Source organism: Cyprinodon variegatus, unplaced genomic scaffold, assembly GCF_000732505.1.
Source record: "Cyprinodon variegatus isolate N-32 unplaced genomic scaffold, C_variegatus-1.0 Scaffold252, whole genome shotgun sequence".
Classification (NCBI taxonomy): domain Eukaryota; kingdom Metazoa; phylum Chordata; class Actinopteri; order Cyprinodontiformes; family Cyprinodontidae; genus Cyprinodon; species Cyprinodon variegatus.
The window spans coordinates 141,420-162,150 of NW_015150705.1; the positions used below are offsets into that span (position 1 = coordinate 141,420).

At 39.2% G+C, this 20,731-nt stretch overlaps 1 protein-coding gene across 1 annotated transcript in view; it reads right to left on the minus strand.

The window, feature by feature from the left end:
* Positions 1–20,731, minus strand: part of drosha (drosha, ribonuclease type III) — a 211,336-nt gene that overhangs the window by 131,449 nt on the left and 59,156 nt on the right. Inside the window, exon 17 of the mRNA XM_015382192.1 lies at positions 13,305–13,412. Coding sequence (XP_015237678.1) covers positions 13,305–13,412 — 108 coding nt within the window. The remainder of the gene's footprint in view (positions 1–13,304; positions 13,413–20,731) is intronic.

Sequence of the window (20,731 nt, forward strand, 5' to 3'; positions counted from 1 at the left end):
GAGCTTGAATGACTTATTGCACAAAATCCACTGAGCCTCATGTATGTTCCCTGGTTTTAGCCATGGAGAAAACTCTTGGCTGGAGACATTTTTGGTTACATTTACACTTGCTCATATTTTACAGACAAAAAGTTAATGGCGCATCTCCCAAATGTCCCGGCCGCAACGCTTTTATTGGTTCCGCTATCAGGACGGAACCAATGGCGAGCAGTTATTTATTTATTTTTTTTTATAATAAAAAAAAAAAAAGGTCAATTTTAACGTTTTATTTCGATTACAAAATAAATCGTGACAAACATAATCCTATTTATGATGTTTTAAAAATTAAGACCTACAAAAGACTGATTTAAGACATTTTAATACCAATTAAGGCCTTAATTTTATTATAAAGAATTCAATGCCTTTTAAGACTTTTTAAGGACCTGCGGGAACCCTGTAAAAGCTTCAATATCACAGGCAGAGAACCAGGCCCACAGCATGATGCTGTTATCACCATGCCAGGGTCTTGGTTCAGTCTTAACCACTAAAATACAGTGGAGCCCACTGGATGACATATGATCAGCAAAAAAACACAAAAGGTAGACTTTATATCAGCAACAATTTGAAAAAAAAGTAAAAGGGGCCTTGCAGACCGCTCGCAATTCTTCGCAACTGCGCCTCACACTGTCTGAAAAAGACGAGTTAGGGCTGAAACAATTAATTACCGTAGTAATCGATTCATCGTTAAATGGGGGTATGGAAGCTCCAAAACATGCATTTAGTTGACAGAGCAAGCCATTTAGTGCAGTAACTATGCCAAGATTGTTAAAAAAAAAAAAAAGTCAATATTCTGCAATAAACGTTATCGTCTGTCAATATGCTCTATCCAGAACTCCTCAAGGGGAAAAGTTTTAGTTTCACCTGGTTTAATTTAGTAAAAAATCTTCTTTAAGAAATCTTTGGCTATCTGATTATTAATTAATTAATTAATTAAAAAAGTAATCGACAGATAATTGGATTTATATAGTAATTGTTAGTTGCAGCTCTGGATGGAACAGAGGTCTACTTTGGTCAAACCTATGCAACAGTCATCTGCATTATTGTTTTTTTTTTTAAGGTGACTGAGACTTTTTGAAAGGCGCTTCTAAATAAAATTTATTATTGTGGAAGAAAAGCTGAAATCTTGTTTTAGCAGTAAGTTCAGTTTTGAGTTTACTGAAGGACCGGCTGGATTGAAAGCACCACCTTGTCTTTTCAAACGTCTCAACATCCTCGCTGAACTTTTTCGCATGGAGAAAAGCAAACTTGATTTTAAAACAGAAGCTGACATTGTTGTAAGGCCCCCTTTATTTTGGACAGGTATATGGATGTACTTATAGCTTCAGTTAATTGCCATTTATAAGACTTGGAGGTTTCTGGGTTGCTCCTGATCAGCAGTCCTGTTTTTGTCATTTCCTTTTAGGTAAAAGTTCAGAAATGTGAAAATTATATTTGACTTGGTGTCATTAAAGGGCATAAATCCTAATCAGAGCAAATTAAACCAACAACAAGACACGTTAGAATATTCCTAATTTTTCAGCCAGGTGTATCTAAATAACTCACTTTCCAAGGTTTAGGCAAAGTTAGTTAAATTTCAGAGTCCACCATAATTCATTCAAAGAAGGCCACATTTAACAAAAGAAAGTTTTCGTCTAACTTTTTATACTATTTTTCAAAAGTACGTGGGTTTAAAGAATAGATCTTTGAAATGATTCTTTGGTTTGTTTAAACTATTGAATGAATTTACAAATGAGCGGCTTCTGCCATTGTCTTGGGAGAAGGCCACTTATTTCCAACCTTGACAAATTTCTCACCTCTAAGCAGTGAACCAATCAGGCTGAACCGTGTGGATGGGACTCATTTCAGAAACTCACAAAGCATGGTCCAACAGTTTCAACATCGGCCATGGGTTGGATCAATTCAGCTGATTTTTCTTTTTATATGAATGGAGGAATGGTCTTTAGAAACAACTTTCTATACTATAAAAATAACAAACATGTGAAAAACAATGTCTTTCCTCCGTGTGTGCAGCTCAGTGAATAGGATCTTTAAAATATTTCTTTATTTCATTGCAAACAGGGAACATCATATAGATCTGATTCTTACAGACAGATTTCAGTTATATTCCTTTGGTAAACTATGGACTTAAATACATTAAAGTATGTTTTTAAAGTTAAGGTTTGAAGGTTGAATGAAAAGTAAAATGTTTTCCAAACCAGTAAAAGATTACTAACATAATGAGTCACAAAAATAATCCCACAGGCACCCATAACGAGGGCTACTACTGTTACATCCCTCATGTTAAGACATTCCTGCACCAGAGACTGGACATAAAATGTTACATTGAGTGAGATGAGAAAAAATAAATAAATAAATACTGTAATGTTGCTGGTATGAGATGCTCTTATTAGATAAAAGCAAAGTTTGCATTCAATTTGGAAATCATGCTTTGTGAGTCTGGAGAGGTGCCTGATCCACTTTATTTGAGGTCCTGAGTAAAGATGTCTGCTCAGGTTGTCAAAAATATGGATACTCTGAAATGTATCAAGACCTAAATACTGTATCTGGAGAGAATAGTCGTTTGCCATGGAATCGATTATAAAGACTGGGGTCTTTTTTGCAAATTTGCGGTTAATTTTAGTTTCATGAGTATTTACTTTTATTTGGCTGCCTTGTTTTTTATTTATAGGCACCCATATTTAGCTAGCATCTGTGATTCTGTTAAAATGGCCTCTTCCATCTAAAAAAATATATTTTTATACCTCATTATTTGCCATTTTATTTAATCTCCATCGCATCAAAAATGGTATTGAGTGTTGAATATTTTCCTTGGCAACTATATAGAGTTTCAGATCGAAATGGTGGAGGTTTTAGAGGATAATAATAATTATAATTGAACTTTATTGATCTCATATTGGAGAAATGTACCTCTGCATCTAACCCATCCCCTCGGGGAGCAGTGGGCTGCCATCGTGGGGCGCCCAGGGAGCAGCGTGGGGTTAAGGGTCTTGCTCAGAGACCCAGAGTGGCAGTCTGTGGGAGTGAGTTCTATGTCCTAACCACCCAGCCACCACTCCCAGCTAAAAACAGATTCTGTTTCATTTTGTTTTTCCCTGGAGAGTGTGATACCAGCTCACAAAGCGAAAGGCACCAAACAGAGCTTTAATGACCATGGTAGCTCTGCACTGACCTAAACCCCAAACAGAACCTATAGGGTTCTATACAGAGGAAAATCAGAGACCCTACAACCAATGATGCAGATGAGCTGAAGGCATCACCTCCATAAATGCTGTAAATCATGCATAAGGAGTATTCAATGCATACTGACATACTTAAAAGCTCCCTATATCTGGATTAAACATCAGCGTTTTATTGGTCTGATCTAATTTTTTTTTTTTAACTAAATTCTAGCTCCTCATCGTCTGTTAACTGTAATTAGCCGACATAAAAGCTGGAAATATATCCGTCTGTGTGTAATGGATCCATTTATGAGCTTCGCTTCAGTTTATTAAGATGCACCTCAGGAATATGAAGAGATATTGGAAGCCAACAGTGTGGTTTTGAGGGCAGCTCAACTTCAGAGCGACATCGCTACCACATGCCACAGAACAGATCTGAAAACAAACAAAACACCCCTGTTCCCTCACAGCCCACATGCATGGGCTCACAAACAAAAGCTCACAGCATCAGAGCTCAGGCTGAAGACTTGTACGCTTAAATAATTGAGGACTTCAGCGATGCCTCTCGCTCTATCAGCATGGGTCAAAAGTGAAGAATGGCGATGGAGCAACAGGGGCTGGGTGGGATTACGATGGTTCGCTGGATGTGAGGGACTCGGGGATGAATGCGTGCCTCAGAAACCCACAGCCCTCCCCAGCTTTAAATGTTAAATGTTTAACATGGAGGCTCTCAGAAGAGGAGCTTCAAAGAGCCGTTGCTCCTCTGCAGGCGGGTGGAGGGAAGCGTTGAGAGCAAACTCCATCAGGCTGGATTTTTCACTCCAGGATCATTGTGTTACTCTCTACTTCTTCATCAGGTGTATCGATTTCCCAAAGAGTTAAATGATCCCACAGAAAGCTGATGTATTCTAGCCGTTATATAATATCTTCTCCTTGATTTACAGATAGGCTGTTATTGAACATTAAAGAGCATTTGCTGAGAACATAGATTGATTCTGCACGGAGCCGCCCAGCTGACGGCTTTTCCCTAGATGATCAACAACTTTCATCTCCGAGGAATAAAAGAGTGAAAAAGACCCTTTAATGGGAGAACAGCTTATAACGCTTTTCCACTAGAAAGAAACCGAAGCTTAGAAATCCAAGAAGAAACATTTCTTCAAGCAAAACTACAGAAGAAGCAAAGATGTTAAAGTTGGATAATGACCAATTAGAAATGTCCCCCTTTAATTAAGAAATGCTTAAAGTAGAGCTTATAAAGAGGGAGCAGGAAATAAAATCCAATTTTCAGAGAATGTAAGGAGTGGTAGCTGTCTTGTGATTGACTTTCTAAGGCTTAGAAATTTCCCTACAGCACTTTTAGATTGACTGTAACTCTTTCCTCTGTGGAGGAATTGCTGTTTTCTTACCTCTTCAGCACTGTCTTAACATAACTCCACAGCAGGAAACACACCCACTTCATTGATTGATTTATTTTACAGCCCTGCTAACACTTGCTGCTGATCAACGCCGTTCAGATTGGGGAGCACTCTGATTATTTTCTGGGTGAAATAGAGTTTAACGTCATCCTGATTGTTTACTGTGGCGAAGGCCACAAGGTCTGCAAAATCTTTCAAAAAGTAGACAAAAGAAAAAGAGTCCGTTTAAAAATACTTAAACTTTGGAAAGTAATAATTTCAGCACTTATAGAGAAATGTGCAATGTATAATGTGCAATGACTATTTGACACCCATTGCAAGTAAATAAATATGCATGTATATAAATACCCATGTAAACACCCTGTGCAATAACCCTGTATAATCATCCAATCAATCATATGTGGACGCACTGTATATACTGTATAAATCCCATGCACCATTTCCTTCCTTTGACACATTATTCTTCTTTTTTGACTATTTGAGCTGATGTAACGAGTACATTTCTCAACTGTAAGATCAATAAAGTCAATTAATTAATTAATAAATAAAAAAAAAATATATATATATATATCAGCAATCAGAATAATTTAATTTCGCTGACGTTCCTTTTTCTCATGCTGATAACCAGAGGTGTCGAGTAACGAAGTACAAATACTTCGTTACTGTACTTAAGTACACTTTTTAGGTATCTATACTTAATTTTCTTTCTATTTCTGACTTCTACTCATTACATTTTCACACAACTATCTGTACTTTCTATTCGTTACATTTTTAAAACAAACGTTACTCGTTACTCTTGGCTTCGGTTTAATGTTTATAAATATTTATTTCACGTCATGTGCGCCATCCAATGCAGATCATTGGCTCCATCCACATCTAGTGAAAACTAGTGAAATTGGATGAGTCATATAACGCAAACACTCATTGGTTAGCTAAAGGAAATCATCAGAAGCAAGCAGGTGTTCTTCAAACTGCAAACGTGAATTGTCTATGCCATGCTACAACGTAGGATTCAGAAAAAGATGCTGAAATGTCTGAAAGGTCGGACACAGGCGAGAGCGTATCGGGAGATGGAGACCAACAAGACCTCCCTCATCCTTGGCCCTATCTCAGAGAATTTTTCGAAATAGTCGAAACATGGAGCTTTCAGTTCATATAGTTGCGGCTGTTTGTTTTAAAGGTTACTTTATACTTTTATACTTTAAGTAGTTTTTGGAGCAAATACTTTTTCACTTTTATTAGAATAAAGAGGTCAAGTTGATACTTCAACTTTTACTGGAGTGTTTTTTACTAAATCTACTTAAGTAACAAATGCGTGTACTTGTGACACCACTGACGATAACGAAAACTGACGAGGTATAAAAGGATCATTGATGACAAAAAACATGACGACTCATGGGTGAGTATTCGTTGATGGGAGGAGACTAAATAAAAATGCTAACGGGTTGTCTGTCAGACATTTAAAATTCATCCTTTTGCTGTAAACTGTTAAGCAAGCTAAGCAGCATGAGCCGTGCTGCAGCATCCTGTTTGGTCACGCCCACCACCTGCCGCACAGCGCTGCACATTCTGCATTACCAGAGATGGACCATGGCAGGAGCGGAGGGGTAAAAGTAGGCTGGATTGGTCCGGTACCGCGCTCTTAACTCTGACTCTTCCAGCTGTACTTGTGCAGAAATGCTTCCTTGTGTGGCTTAGCTCCAAGTCTTTATGATCCACAGTGATTGTTCGCTCTCAGCAGTATGGCTCTTCCTGTTCTCATTACTTAATGAACTATATGGGGCTGATCATTCTCTGTCGAGAGTAAAAAATAATTTATGTCTATCAAGATTTTACTTCTTCCAGCTCCAAGAGGTGATAATCTTCTTTAATTTCTATCAAAAGGAACACCTAAATTATATCCAAAGAAAATATTTAATTGCATAATGTTTATTTTTGGATAAAGAGCCAGATTCTTTTTTGGAGTAATAAAGAATGTATTGATCAGTGTGTAATGTAAAATTCATAGTAGATTAGGAAGTGTTTGCTTTAGGATGGAAACCTTGTACAGGGTTTATACAGGAATGAGTAACTCTAATTTAATGCTCTTTAAATTAATTTTAATGCCATTAACAAGTACCCATGACTCTCGTTTGCATTTTCCCCCATTCTCCAGCTTTTTCTCCGCCTCGAGCTTCTTTTGTGAACATACGGCTTTACGATCAACCAGAAGGAGTTCCACGCAAATCCACAGAATAGTTATATCTGATATATCTGAAGAAATTGTTTTTATAAATGTGTTTTGTTTTTTTAAATAAAGCATTTTAAATGCCACAATAATCACATTTAATGAATCTTAACGCCTATTAATGCCTTAATTTAAAAAAAATCATAAATTAATGACTTTTAATGAGCGGTGGATACCCTGTTATATGTCTAAAACCATCCCTTTATTGTAATGTTAGCTTGTCTGTCTGCTAGATTAACCAACATGACGTCTTGAACTAGATCTGCTATTTTCACAATTTTTGTGAGACACTTCTGTATAGAGTATTAATTCAGAAAGTTTTTTAAAATTTTATAAATCAAAGTTTTCTGCCCAACAGCAGCTGCACGGCAACATTCTATACTCAGCGATTGCAGCATCTAGGCAAGAGCTGTCAGTCTGGTAAAGAATCTGGTTGTTATTTGCAATTGTAAAGGTAACTATTTTATGAAGCGCAACATAAAACTGACCTGACTGAAGTTTTAGTCGACAGAAAATGACAATCATTTATAGTAATGACTAATATTTTAATAATATTTTTTTGTCCTGAAAATGAACACTAAGACTAAATCTAAGACGGCTGTCAAAAACAACACTGAGTTAAAACCTGGGCAGCTTAAAATGTTTGTTTGTTGGGTCATTTAGTGATGTTAAAATAAAGACTGTGTTGATAATTGAGAATAAAACATGTTTTAACTCTGCATCTGAGCCATCCCAGCCGTACCTGAATGCATCAGGAGCAGCTGTTAGGGGAAAGCCACTCTAATCAACCCATCTTGCATTTCAGATGACATGTGAAGTTTGGGTTGACCGGACGCCAAAGGACCGGTCGCCGTGTCGCCATGTTGATTTCCTCCAGCATCTGTGATGTTTACATTCAACTTGACGGATTTTCAGGTGAGTTATTCAGTTCAGCGCACAGCGAGATCTGCACCTTATTGATGTAGAAAGCTGCTAACAAAAAGTTCCAGGTCAGTTCTCTTTGCTTTCCCCACTGTAGCTGCGTGACAACGCCTCTCTTTTTATTGGTGTCAGAAAGCTGCATTGCAAACCTAGTTCTGCACATAAACCCCTTAAGGCATCCCCCCAAAGTAAGTCCTAAAGGGCCGCTGTCCTGCAGGTTTTAGAGGTTTCCCTGCAGCAGCACAGCTGATTTACATTGATTCTTCTTCTTGTAAGGTTTTATAGCGGTTGGCAAAGTAGGTAAATGGCATTACCACCACCAACTGATAACGAGTTTAACGAGGAACCACGAAACAAGACTCACCAGTGATTAAATAAATAAATACACTGCAAAAATTGAAATCTAAATAAGTTATTTTTTCTTAAAATTAGGGCTTTTTTTTTTCTTGAATTGAGGAGGTAAGTGAGACCCTTTTAAAATAAAAAAAAATGTAATTGTCTTATTCAAAGTGCATATTATGTAATTATCTTATTTTAAGAGTAAAAATACTCATTCCATTGGCAAAACATATTATTTACCTACTTAAATTAAGGGTTAATGCGCTTAATCTAAGACACAAATCTAGATTGTTTTTGCAGCGTAAAGAAATAAAATAAGAAATTGTTTGTTTTAACCCAAAATAATGAAATACTTAATCAAATTGGTCCTCATAATTACTAGTTTGTCTTTATGCTTATATCACTCTGCCAGTTTCTGATGGTCCTACTCGTTTTCTCATCATACTTTCAACCGTTTGCCAGTTTAAATCTTTAAAAATTATTCACTATTATTGTGATTTTTTCAGTTTTCATTGTTGTCTGAGCAGTATAATTGATTACTTCTACCATAAAAAGGACAAAAACCTTCTTTATAAGAATCAATGAGTCGTTTGCAATGTTTGGACACTCCTGCAGAGGTTTTGAACTTGGCATTTGCGCTACTGTTGGTTTGGGTCTTTCTGACTGGGATGGGATTTTTTTGCAGCTTCAGCATAACTTATTCCGAGCTTTAATTTCACGATTTGCATTAATAGTTGATTAACGTGCTTTTGCTGAACGGCAATCATCACACTCAGCTGTGCTAAAGCAGAGAAGCCTCTAAAACCTGCAGGACAGCGGCCCTCGAGGAGCGACTTTGGTGATGCCTGCCCTTATTGGAGGCTCTACTAAATACTTTTGTCGCCCTCCACACCCATCATTCACAGAAAGCCATTAAAAATGTCTTTGCTTCATTGCAGTCGGATTACAAACATCCCTGGTTCCCTAAACATCAGATACCAGGAAGCACAGCGTCTTTTTTATTCATCAGCACAACCATCTGTCTTTGTGATAGCGACTGAATCGCAGAATTGAAAGGTAACATTTTCAGGAGGAATTTGGCGGCTGATGGAAAAGTTTCCGCCTGCACATTAATGACCATCGAAGGTAGATTAATTCCAAGCACACAGGCTCTCCTATCAAAGCACAATTCATTTGTAATGCAATCAAAGAGTGCTACTAGATTCCCTCATGTTTAACGAGCAGACAGTCAGTGAAAAACATCCATCTCATTAAAACGTGGTCGAGCCCGTCGGAGTGGAGCCAAATGAAAAGTGACGGAGGATGTGAAATCTGAGAGCCGCCGCCGTCGCCGCCGCTCCTGCAGCTGCTGTCTGAATCCAAAGACGCTGCGGCTGTTTTCACGCCGTGCAAATCATTCGTAGGATCTAAACAGAACTTTTATTCTGAAATTGAAATGTTTATTGTAAAACCCCTTCCTTTGCATTAATCTGTATATTTAACAGTTTCTTTTCCACACTGAGACAAAACATCTTCTTCCATTTTTGTTTTTGACTCCTTTTCGTCATCTTCTCTCCTCTCTGGATCATTTCCTGCTCCAGCAGTGAAGCTCCTCCGCTCTCCATCATCAGCATGCACCCCATGGGAGAACATTCCCTCAGTACCTAGAGGACCCCGGCGGTGGGTCTACTTGGAAAACAAAGAGCGACCAGATTGAGGAATTCTCTCCAAGGATAAGACGCATGTAGATCCCTTCTCCAAAGGACAAGGAACGCTGCCAACTCCCTTTGGTTCATATGCAAACAAGCCTGAATCAGGAGAGAAACAACTGACTGTTCGTGACATAGCATGCTAAGGTTGTGTTATCCTGGATCTCTATTCAGATGAATAACTGAACAGAGATCTGATTAAATTTGGGATATTAGCTATTAATTCATCCGATTAACTGTAATTCCTCAATTTTTTACATAATTGCCAGTTAATACATTTTAACTGCAGTATACCAGAGCAGGTGATTTCAGGCTGAGGCTGATTCAACTCTTGGATGCAGAGGATCCTGGTTCCTACCTGAAAGATGCTGATTTCAGGACAGGAGATAAATTCAAACAAAAATGCATCTAAATTTATTCTTATTTTTCATAAATACAGGTTGGTGAAACAGGCAGACATTTTTCAGAGCCATTGGCTGCAAGAAGCTTCTTGGTATAAAGTCAGAGCTGAGCTGTTTGAGTCTGGTGTTTATGGGTGAAAAAATATACAGGATTCATTTAGTATTAAAGGAAAAGTCCAGTCAGCAAGAAATGATCAACTAATATGTTCACAGTGATTTAATGAATTTAGCGTTAATCAGTAAAAAAAAAAAAAAAATTGTCACGATCACAGAGTCTGGTAACAGCCATTTTTGCCCAAATTAAGTAACTCCTCACTCCTGATATCTTAAGCCTAGCACGATTCTCCCCACTTTACAAGCAAAATCAAAGGGAACTACTAGACACACCTAGCCTAGTAAACTAGCCCCACCCGCCAACGGCCTAAATCATTTTTGCCTGCGACTTGGTCTAGCCTCCATCAATGCCCCAGGCCCTAGAACTGGCGGGCCAATCACAACGCAGAGATGGGTTTTGAATTTTTGGACGCAAAGTGGGGGGGTTTTGAGGGTGTGACGACAAAGCTGCACGACGCAAGAGAAAGCACAACAAGGACGATGGCAACAACTATTGTTGTCGTTTGACTCAGCTTTGGAATCAGTATTGGAAGGATTAGACTTGGGGTTTTTCGTTAAAACGTGAGCAGGAAGAGGCTCTACGCTCATTCATTTTTTAAGAAGGACGTATTCACCGTTTTACCGACAGGCTGTTTGTTTACACTCCCCCATCAGCTTCCTGTCACGCTTACTATGTCACAGTCAGTTGCTCTCATTGGTCAAAGCGTTGGCCAATAGGCACAGACAGTGGTTTGAAAAACAGGTTCATCGTTGGATCACCAACTTGAAGAGGGAGGATTTGCTATCAAACTTCTGGCCAGAAAACCACATCATCCATCCATTACTCTCTGCTTCGCACAGTGCACTCTCTTCATCACCATCATGGATAATAGCACGTTGTGGCAAACACCAGATACAGCACTGGGACTTGATCAACAGCCGATACCGCACCGTGACGTCACAAACCAGTAGGTGGCAGTAGTGTTCTTTGACAAACATGGATGACTCCAGTAAAGCAGATTCAAATGATGTCAGGTTTCTGTTATGTTTTTCTTTTGAGTATTCAGTCTTGCTTTACTCCTTGTTTTCTAATGTTAGTGGTTTTATTTTTATTTTGCTGTGTTCTTTGGTTTTTTACTGTCCTTGTCTGGGTTCTGTTATGTTTTCTTTAGAGTGTTTAGTTTTCTTTTCTCCATGTTTTATAGTCCTAGTAATTTAACTTTGTGTTGTTATTTCCAGTCTTCCAGGTTTCTATTTGTTGCTCTCTGCTGCCCTCTTATGTTCTCCTTCTTCCCTAGCTCTTTCCCTCTCTTGTTCTGTGCACACCTGCTCCCAGTTTCCTCATTAGCCCTCTCTTTGTCTCAGTCTCCTTTTAAAGTCCTCTCTCTTCAGTTCCTCTCTGCTGGGTCCTCGTCAAACACTGCCTAACTTTGTCAAACTTCATCCAACTTCGTCTTCCTCGTTGTGACAGTGATTCCCCTGATGTCTCCATGGTTTCTGGTTCGTTTTGACTAGTTTTTAAGTTTGATTCTTTTGGATTTTTGGACTCCTGGTTTCATGCTAGTTTGGACTTTGTTTTCATTATTGGATTTTTGGATAACCTGCCTTTGTTTTCAGTTTCCCTTTTTAATTAAATCTAAAGAAATTGACCTCTGCCTTCCTGCCTCTGCTTTTGGGTCAACACTCCATAACCAAATCCTGACAAATGAGATTACTCTCAATTAAAAAAACACTATGTAATAATTTCATACTTAAAGTACTTTCTGAACTTTGTATGCTGAATGTGACCGAACTTTTTCTTTAATGAGTTATAACAAAAAAAATCTAATTTAAAATCTGAATGGTTACAGATGCTAAAAGAGCAACCAAACTAGAATAGTGATGAGGCCAAAACAGAAGAAAACATATAAATAGTTATAGTTTTAGCTTCACCAAATTACAAAAAGAAAAAAAAAGATTAAGCAAACTGAAAAATGATTTGATGAGCTGCAGCTCTAAGTGGAGATTTTACCAATCCTGCTGCTGGTCTTTGACTAGACTAACTCCCACGGTGTGGACCGGTGGGTGCGTGGGAGGTGCTGTTCGCCCCGTTATGATGGTTTCCACACTCGGGTGATTTCAGTCCCAGCAGAAGGTGAATTTTTTGACAAGTCAACAGACACACAAACAAAAACAAACAACCGTGTCTCGGTATTAACGCCTCTGCGGATACAACGGTTATAGGAAGTGGCAGCTCTCACCGCAGAGAGGCCCTGAACGTGAGCTGCTGTGTTAAAAAACCGCTGCTTTGCTTCTTCCACCCTGGTTTCTGTTTGGCTTTTCTTTAGAGGATTGAATGAGAAGCAAAGGAGGGATTTATTTACAAAGAGCGCACCCATGTTTCCTTTTTAGCACGCATAAAAGACAGGTCGTCGTTATCCAAACGACAAAAGAGCCGATCGCTGATCGATGCGGGCGGTCGGAGAAGTGAGCACCAGGCGCCTAAAGCGAACCCTATCGCCCCCCCTTCCCCCTTTTTTCAGCTATGTACAGGCTACAACACATTGATTTCTAATGTATCAGCTTATGACAGCTCTTCAATAATGCTGCAGGCAGCCCGAGGAGAGGGGGTGGAAGTGCTGGTGGGGTTTGCACACATCTTTGAGGCTGCAGACCTGACAGGGGAGAGCTGGCATTACGGAGGAGGGCTTGTTGTTGTTCTCCTGACTACTGTCACTGCGAGTCAGAGAGCTGGGAAACAAACTCAGGCCGGTCACAGTGTGTAGGTGTGTGTCTGTGTGTTTGCCCAGCTGACTCCTGAGCCCGTTTCCTCCTGAACAATCCCTGCAGAGGTGGATCGGCTGCAGTAATGAGGGGAACGCTGCCTCAATGGATTCTTCCTCTTAACAAGCCCCAGAACTGTTTTTTTTTTTTTCAATATTCCCTCCACTGCAAGGATTTACCTAACCTTATTTATCATGTTAGTTATCATCTCTGGTAGCCTTTAAATAATGCAGCCGAGGACTGTGAGAGTTGTGGCTCACCTGCAGGAGGCAGCGGTCCTTGAAGACATAGCCGATGAGCTTGTCCAGGTGCATCAGGCACTGGTGGTATCGGATGTGATGGGTGAGAACCGGGAGCATCATGGCGTGCTGTTGGACGACACAGAATTGGGGAGAAAAAAAAAAAAAAAAAAGGTGAGATCATGTCTGGTGTGAAAAGAAGAATGAAGGGAAGCGAGCAGGGGGAGAAAATCAATCAGCCGGCCATTATTTATTAAGAGGGGCTCTGCAACAGAGAGATGAAATAATCAAAAAGCCAATTGCTGGAGTGTGAGCGGGAATGACAAGAGGAACGGGGAAGGGAAATTCACATTTGGACAGGACAGCGGTGGAATCGAAGCCCTCTCTGACAGCCTGACGCGCTCAGCTTTGAGCAAACACTGACAGCCCTTCCTGACCCTCACATATGAAGGCGAAAAGTTTCAACAAAGTGGAGGGAAAGTAGCCAAGGTGGGGGGTTTGTGGAGAGGAGAGGAACGATCTTATGGAATCATTACCGGGAGGCTCATCGAGTGTACACACATTAACCCCGGCGCCGCCGCACAGGAGGCGAGGGAGCGGCGTGCTTTAATTAGTGCTGCTGGTGGGGGAGGGGGGCCTGAGCCATGTGAGGACCAGCGGTATTACCACACAGCCTTAGGGCCATCATGGGGGCCACGGTGACACGGTCCCAAGGCCTCGTTAAGCAGCCAATTAAACAACTTCGGGCAGCTCCTGACCTGTTCTGATGACTGACTGACGACACTGGGGATATATGTGTGTGTGTGTGTGTGTGAAAGACAAGGTGGTGAAGGCTTGTTAGAGATGACACTCCAGTAATTAACAAGCTCACCAATCATGTTGGGATGTTCTGGACACCACCAGCACCAACACACCTGTGGCTTAAAGACTAAAAACATCCTTTCATGGCTACATTTCATTTTTCTTTCCTTTTTAAAAGCGAGTCTAGGTTTGAATCACAAGCGGCTTGATTTTGGCCAAGGTTGGTTGCACAAACAAGGAATTTTCACTTTGGCTTCACAGAGCGCCGACATCAAGGATAAATGTTTAAACTTCAGTGGAACCAAAGGATAAAAGGAGCATTACGTACATGTATAGATACCACTGATGAAACTCACTTTTCAGAGGCTTTGAAATTTATTTTTAGGTCGGAAAAAATATGAAGAAAAAAAAAATCTGCAAAGGGAGGAAGGACAAGGTTTCTCTATGTGATGTTGAACAGACCTCCAGACATTTTATCAAAGCAGTTATTTGTCATTTATATTTTTTCTGCTCCCATTTGTTCACAAAAAAACCTTTAGTAAACATGAACAAACAAACATATATTTGTTCATTTAATTTACCAGCACTATGGTTTCGATGGATGAGGAGTCGGTGTGCCATAATGGCTCCTGATCTACAGTACAACATAACAGATCTAACTTCAACTCCCGGCTTTCTATAAACATGTAAACAGAGGGTGGGATGCAGCATAAAAGCCAAGCTCCAACTAGGAAATGGCTGAAGGCAGAAGCTCCTAATAGGGAAGAATGGGTTTGAAATAATACATAGTATTTATATTATGGAAAGGCTGACTTTTTCCATCAGATTTGAATCTGGAAAATTAAAAAATTCTTGGGAAAATTGGCGAGGTTTTATTTCACCATGGAGATCAGACTTTGTTTGTTAATAGTGTGGGTTTGGGTACCCTTTTAGAGTTACAGACTGTAAATAGTTTGCTTATAGTTCAATACATGTATAGAATAAATGTGCAGATTCTATTGGATGTTGTGTTTGGAAAGAAGAAAAAAAAAAACTGTAAAATCGTTTTCAATAAAAAGTGCAAGTATCAAAAAAAAAAAAGCCAAGCTTCAGACGTAAATAACATGTAAACATATATATATATATATATATAGACCTGTACAAAGCATATATAGCACGCCTTGACAGACACTGTCAGACTTAGATCTAACAGAAATCAATTAGATCAGCTAACAAGCTTGGTCCTGACCTGTCGCAACCTTTTCATCATGTCCAACCTCCACCTCACATCCCTTGTTACCGGGACGACAGCCCAAATGCTGATAATCAATAGACAGAAGAGTCCAGGTATAAACACACAGTATAAGCAGGTCAAACTAACCATTCCTGATGTGTGGATAAACTGGGTCGATTGTTCAACCAGCAGGAAACAACATCTAAAGAGGCCCACTTAGTTAATGTTACGTTGATGTCAACACGTTGCCTTCAGTTCAATTCAATTAAATTCTGTTTATTTATAAAGCGCCAATTCACAACACAGGCCATCTAGAGGCACTTTACAGTTCAACCAGATCATCCAGTCAGATTGATTCAAAGTTTTCTATCTAAGGAAACCCAGTTGATTCCATCGAGTCATTGACGCGAAGGCAATCCCTCATGTTAAGGAATGCAAAGGATTTTTGACGTCCATTATAACCTTATAACTGTCGATATATTGTAATCTTCACATAAACTACATTTTCAATAAAAAATATATCTGCGGCTTGTTTTAAAAGTTGTTCAAATCAGGATTAGCATTACCACAAAGCAGTATCACATTTCAAGCATTTGTTCAAATTCAAATCAAACCTTTAAAGGGTCTTTGTGATGCAAAGTCTAATATTTTGAGCTTTTAATAATGTCATTATGCAAGTCCTTCATTAAAAACAGGCACAATGTGTTTTAAGCTTGATTGATGCAAGTCTGGATAATCCTTAGGAACATCCGGATACAACTTTTTCATTTCCGAAACAATACCTATAATGAACAGATACAATATTAGCACTAATTGTACCAGCTTTCATTACTTATTTTATACTGTTTAATGTTAGAAAAATGATACTTAAACAAGGAACAAAAGACAACGACAAAAAGGTATGAAAACTACAGACCCATGTTAAATTAAACAATGGGTTATAGAAACTTTAACTGACTGATAAAATCCGCTATTAGTTTTTCGGCTAAAATCCCACCTAAGAATTTTCTTATGTGTGCTTTTAGTAGAATTGATCACGTGAGGTGACGGTGTGAAATGGATGGCACCCACATGGGAAAAGGCAGCTTCATTGCTAAGGGAAGTGTCCTTCTTTAAGCAAATATTAATTCAATCTAAAAAACTCACACAAAGAGAAAAGACAATTAGGAGGAATGTATTGATACAATTACTTTGTCTTTGGCGCTCAGACCTCGGCAGGAAACATACGTAGGACTTAATGTCGATAGATATGCATGAACAGGAGCAAAGAACAGGGCTGTTTGCCTCCCAGCCCAGAAAATGGAGGTGGAGTGGAGATAGATGAAGTCGGTCACTCTGTAGACTGCTGTTTGGCGAGACGGTCTGCTGAGCTTTATGGATTGTGTGAGTTGATACTAGAGCTTCACTCAGGGAACTGGAAAATGGAAGTCCAGTTTGGATAATACAGGTTGAGAGAACCTGTCCATGATGAGCAAGCATGAAGCGACAGTGGAGAGGAAAAACTCCCCGTTGGGAAGAAACCTCTGGCAGAACCAGGCTCAACATGGTGGTCTTCTGCCGGAAAGGTTGAAATGAGACACGGAATGCAGTAAGAGTCCGGGAAAGAAACCCTGATGAAGCTTTAGCTATGATAGTGGAGGAGGGGATGGAGGTGGGTTGAAACGGGGTCATCTGAATGAAGTCACAGCGCATCCGCCGCCCGCGCACAGGAGCAGACAAGTTGCGTATTGGAGGCCTTTTAAAATGAACTTCGGATGCCGATTGGCTTACATGGAGGTGTGATTCAAAGCTGATTGGCTGTGTCGCAGGTGGATGTAGGAGAGCAATGAGTTTGTTCAACTGAACTTCTGTCTAGGCTCCATATAACAAATATCTCACTTAGGGCCAAAGGTTATATTAAATTATATACAGTGCCTTAAGAATATATTTTTCCTTCCTTAAATTTTTTTAACTTTTGCCACATTTCAGGATTCAAACATAAAGATTTAAAATTGTAATTCTTTGTGGAGAATCAACAAGTGTTAGAGCGGCCTAGTCAAAGTCCAGACATGAAACCAATCTAATACTGTTCACCAACGCTCCCAATCCAACCTCACTGAGGTCCAGTTTTTAAAAAAAGAAGTATTAGAGATAGATTAGGAATGTGAGCTGTAGATTCTATGCTGTGCTGTGAATTTATGTTACATTATATGGACACAATGTGATCTGGGGGTCAAGACAGGAAACTGCAATCCTTCACTTTGGGTGAGACCAAGGAGGTGTGGTTTTAGTATATAAAGGGGTGAAAACCCAGTTAGGGTGTCTCTTTCCTTCGGCTGATGGACGAGAACCAAGCTTGAGGTATATTAATTGTTTCTCTGTATGATTTGCTCATTATCAATCGTTCTGCTATACTTGATTGAAATAAATTCTGTTAAGCCTTAAAATGCTTTTTCCTTACTGAATTACATGGAGATTACTCCCTATTTGAATAAGAACCGGACAAAACAGAAGAATGGTCTCTCAATGTGCAAAACCGATAGAGATATACCCCAATCGACTTGCAGCTGTAATCGCAACATAAGCTGCTGTTATAAAATATTAACTCAAGGGGCTGAATAATTTTTGCACAGCAAATCTTTCATTGTTTTTATTTATTCAAACATGTCAAGTGTCCAGTAAATGTAATTCCACTTCATGATTGCGTCCAACTTGATGATTCTTTTTATTTGATTTATCTGATTTTATGTTTGAGACTGGAAATGTGGCAAAAGGTCAAAAGGGTCAAATACCTTCTCAAGGCTCTGCATATCCCGACAGATAACCATGGGAGGCCTAAATAAAGTATCCTTTAAATGTGGAACTTGATTTTCCTTCCGTTTCTCAACAGAGAACCTGTATTATTGGGCCATATTGATGGACCACCCTACTCCACCACTTCTTTCAGCTTCATCCCTTATGTTCAATGACTCAAGTCAGGATAATAAAACACTATAAATAATAAAAACTATATTGTCGTAATTCATAAGAATATTTTGATATCAAATTCTTTCCTGATTATGTAATGTGTTTTTTTGCATCAGTACCTCCTGATGTAAACACCCTATAGAAGGATGATCCAACCAGTGTATTTCACAGCACACTAACTGGAAACATAAAGAAAAGATTATTCTGATTTAATGTTAGGGGGTATTAAAAGTTTTATTTTAAACTGCGTAAATATCTGTTTTTACTATATTTCTAATCGACAGATTTGTCTAACGATCAATTAACAGGATTTTAAGGTTTTTTTTTAATAATAAAAATTTGATTTTTAAATATTGTTTTTGCTCAGAAGCTCATATCTTCATTTCCATATAAGATAAAATAAAGCAGATATAATCGAAAAGCAATAATAATTTTTTTCTTCTTGTTTCCCAAACTTACTTTAAATTTAAGTGAGAAAACAAGATACAAAAACAACATTTAAAAATCCAAGCTCCAGATTTAATTAAAAGTTGGCTGGATTTCCTGAGAATCGCTGATTTGTACACTGCATTTCTCTCCATTTAATCATTTCACTCATTCCAAGGTCACATCTGTTGCTTTATCTGAATATTCAATAAAAGTGTTTAACATGAATGAGAAGGCCATTCCTTACCGACTACCCTATTCACTGCAGCAGGAGGCAGAATAAAAGTCCTGTATTTTTAAAATGTGTTTTTGGAGACTTGATGGCCTTCACTGATGTGGTAAAGGCCAGAGGAACACACCGACATGAAAAAAAAAAAAAAAAAAAAAGGAAAAAATTACTGAAGTAAATCAAAAATAAACAAAAAAATAAACCCTTTTAGGCCTAATAAATAAATAAAAAACCTTGGCATAGTTGCGAGCTGCAAGACCCGTCGGCTTTCAAAATATAGAAATTAGGGGTCACTTTTAGTGGCCATCTCTCGTCTCTGTCACGCAGTGCTCAGAGTGCAGCGCCGCAGCTCCAACTGAAATTATTCATGAGGCAATTAGTCGTGGCGGTACAGCTTGAAGCAAATATAATTGGACAGCAATTATGGTTAGGATTCTTCCTTGGCGGACCTCGCCGGGAGAGGGGTCTGGATCGTGAGGCTACAACTTTCTGTCATTCCTCGCCGAACGTGAGCAGGAGGATCAGCTGTGGGCCATCTTCGCCGTAGACAGCGATACGGGGATGTTACTGGGAGGAAGAACAAGTGCAGAGCCGATGCTAATCATCTCCAGAGCAAAAGGCCAGGATTAGCAGGACGGACAAGAAATTAAACTATAGTAAGAAGCTGCTGTGTGCTGTTCCATTTCATTACACTGAAACTCAACAACACATGCAGCTTTGGATGCTTCTGCATCTATTTATGGTTCAGCTCTCATTAGGTCTGCTAACTCACAGGCGTATATGTAAGTGAACATGACCTGAAATATTCCCCCGCAATAAAGACAAAGACGCAGATAAAAATAAATTCCCATCCCGTTTCATTTTTGTTGTCGGTGAAAACCGCGCGAGGCGCAGAGGCTGTATGTAAATAAACTGTCAGGTTGGGATCGTTACGTGATGAACGGTGTAAGTGCTGCAGCTCGACGGGGGTCCACTTTGCTCATACTGATTCTGACACTCGAATGGAGACGTGGCGCCGAGATAGAGGAGAGATCAGAGGCAAAGTTTCTGACAGCGTCTGCCTGAGTGGAGCTGCACACACAGGGATGTTCTGGAAGGATGATCACCGGGTAGTTTTTTGTTTTACTTTGAATTTCAGCTTTCATTCCCGTCACTCACCTTTTTATTAGCGGAGACAGATCGGCATCTCTGTATGTTTGGAGGTTAAATTAAAAACGGAGAAGAATCAAAGCTGCATTCATGCAAAACGACAGACAGTGAAAAATGGCCCCCCCCAAAAAATAAAGGTCTGAAATGTCTGAATTTTATGTTAATCATCTAACATGACGTCACGAAGCATCAAAATTAGCTTTTTAATGCCTATATTTGACAGAGACTTATTCCCACTGTTTTATATATTCACATGTTGCTACCACCACTATAGAACCCTTTTAATTTGATATAACTGCTTGTCAAGGAACAAAACTCACTCCACAACATATATTAAAGCAAAATGGCAAAGGGAAACAGGTAGTGAAATATCAGATGAAGAGTGGAAAAAAACAAGGCTATATCAATGAAAATGCTCCAGTTTAATGACCTGGCGGGAATTTAACCGGAATAACTTTATTAGGTATTTATTTACCGCATCCCAGAAATCCCCTGTCTGCTGTGGTCAACAAAGTGCAAATCACCACCATGTCTTTTGGGATTGCCCAAAAATTCAAGGTTTTTGGTTAGAAATACATAACTCATTACAAGACATTTTGGTGACGCTTTCTTTTACAGTATCAATAACCATGTAATAACATGGTAATAACATAGCAAGTTACACTATATTACTTAGTAACAAGA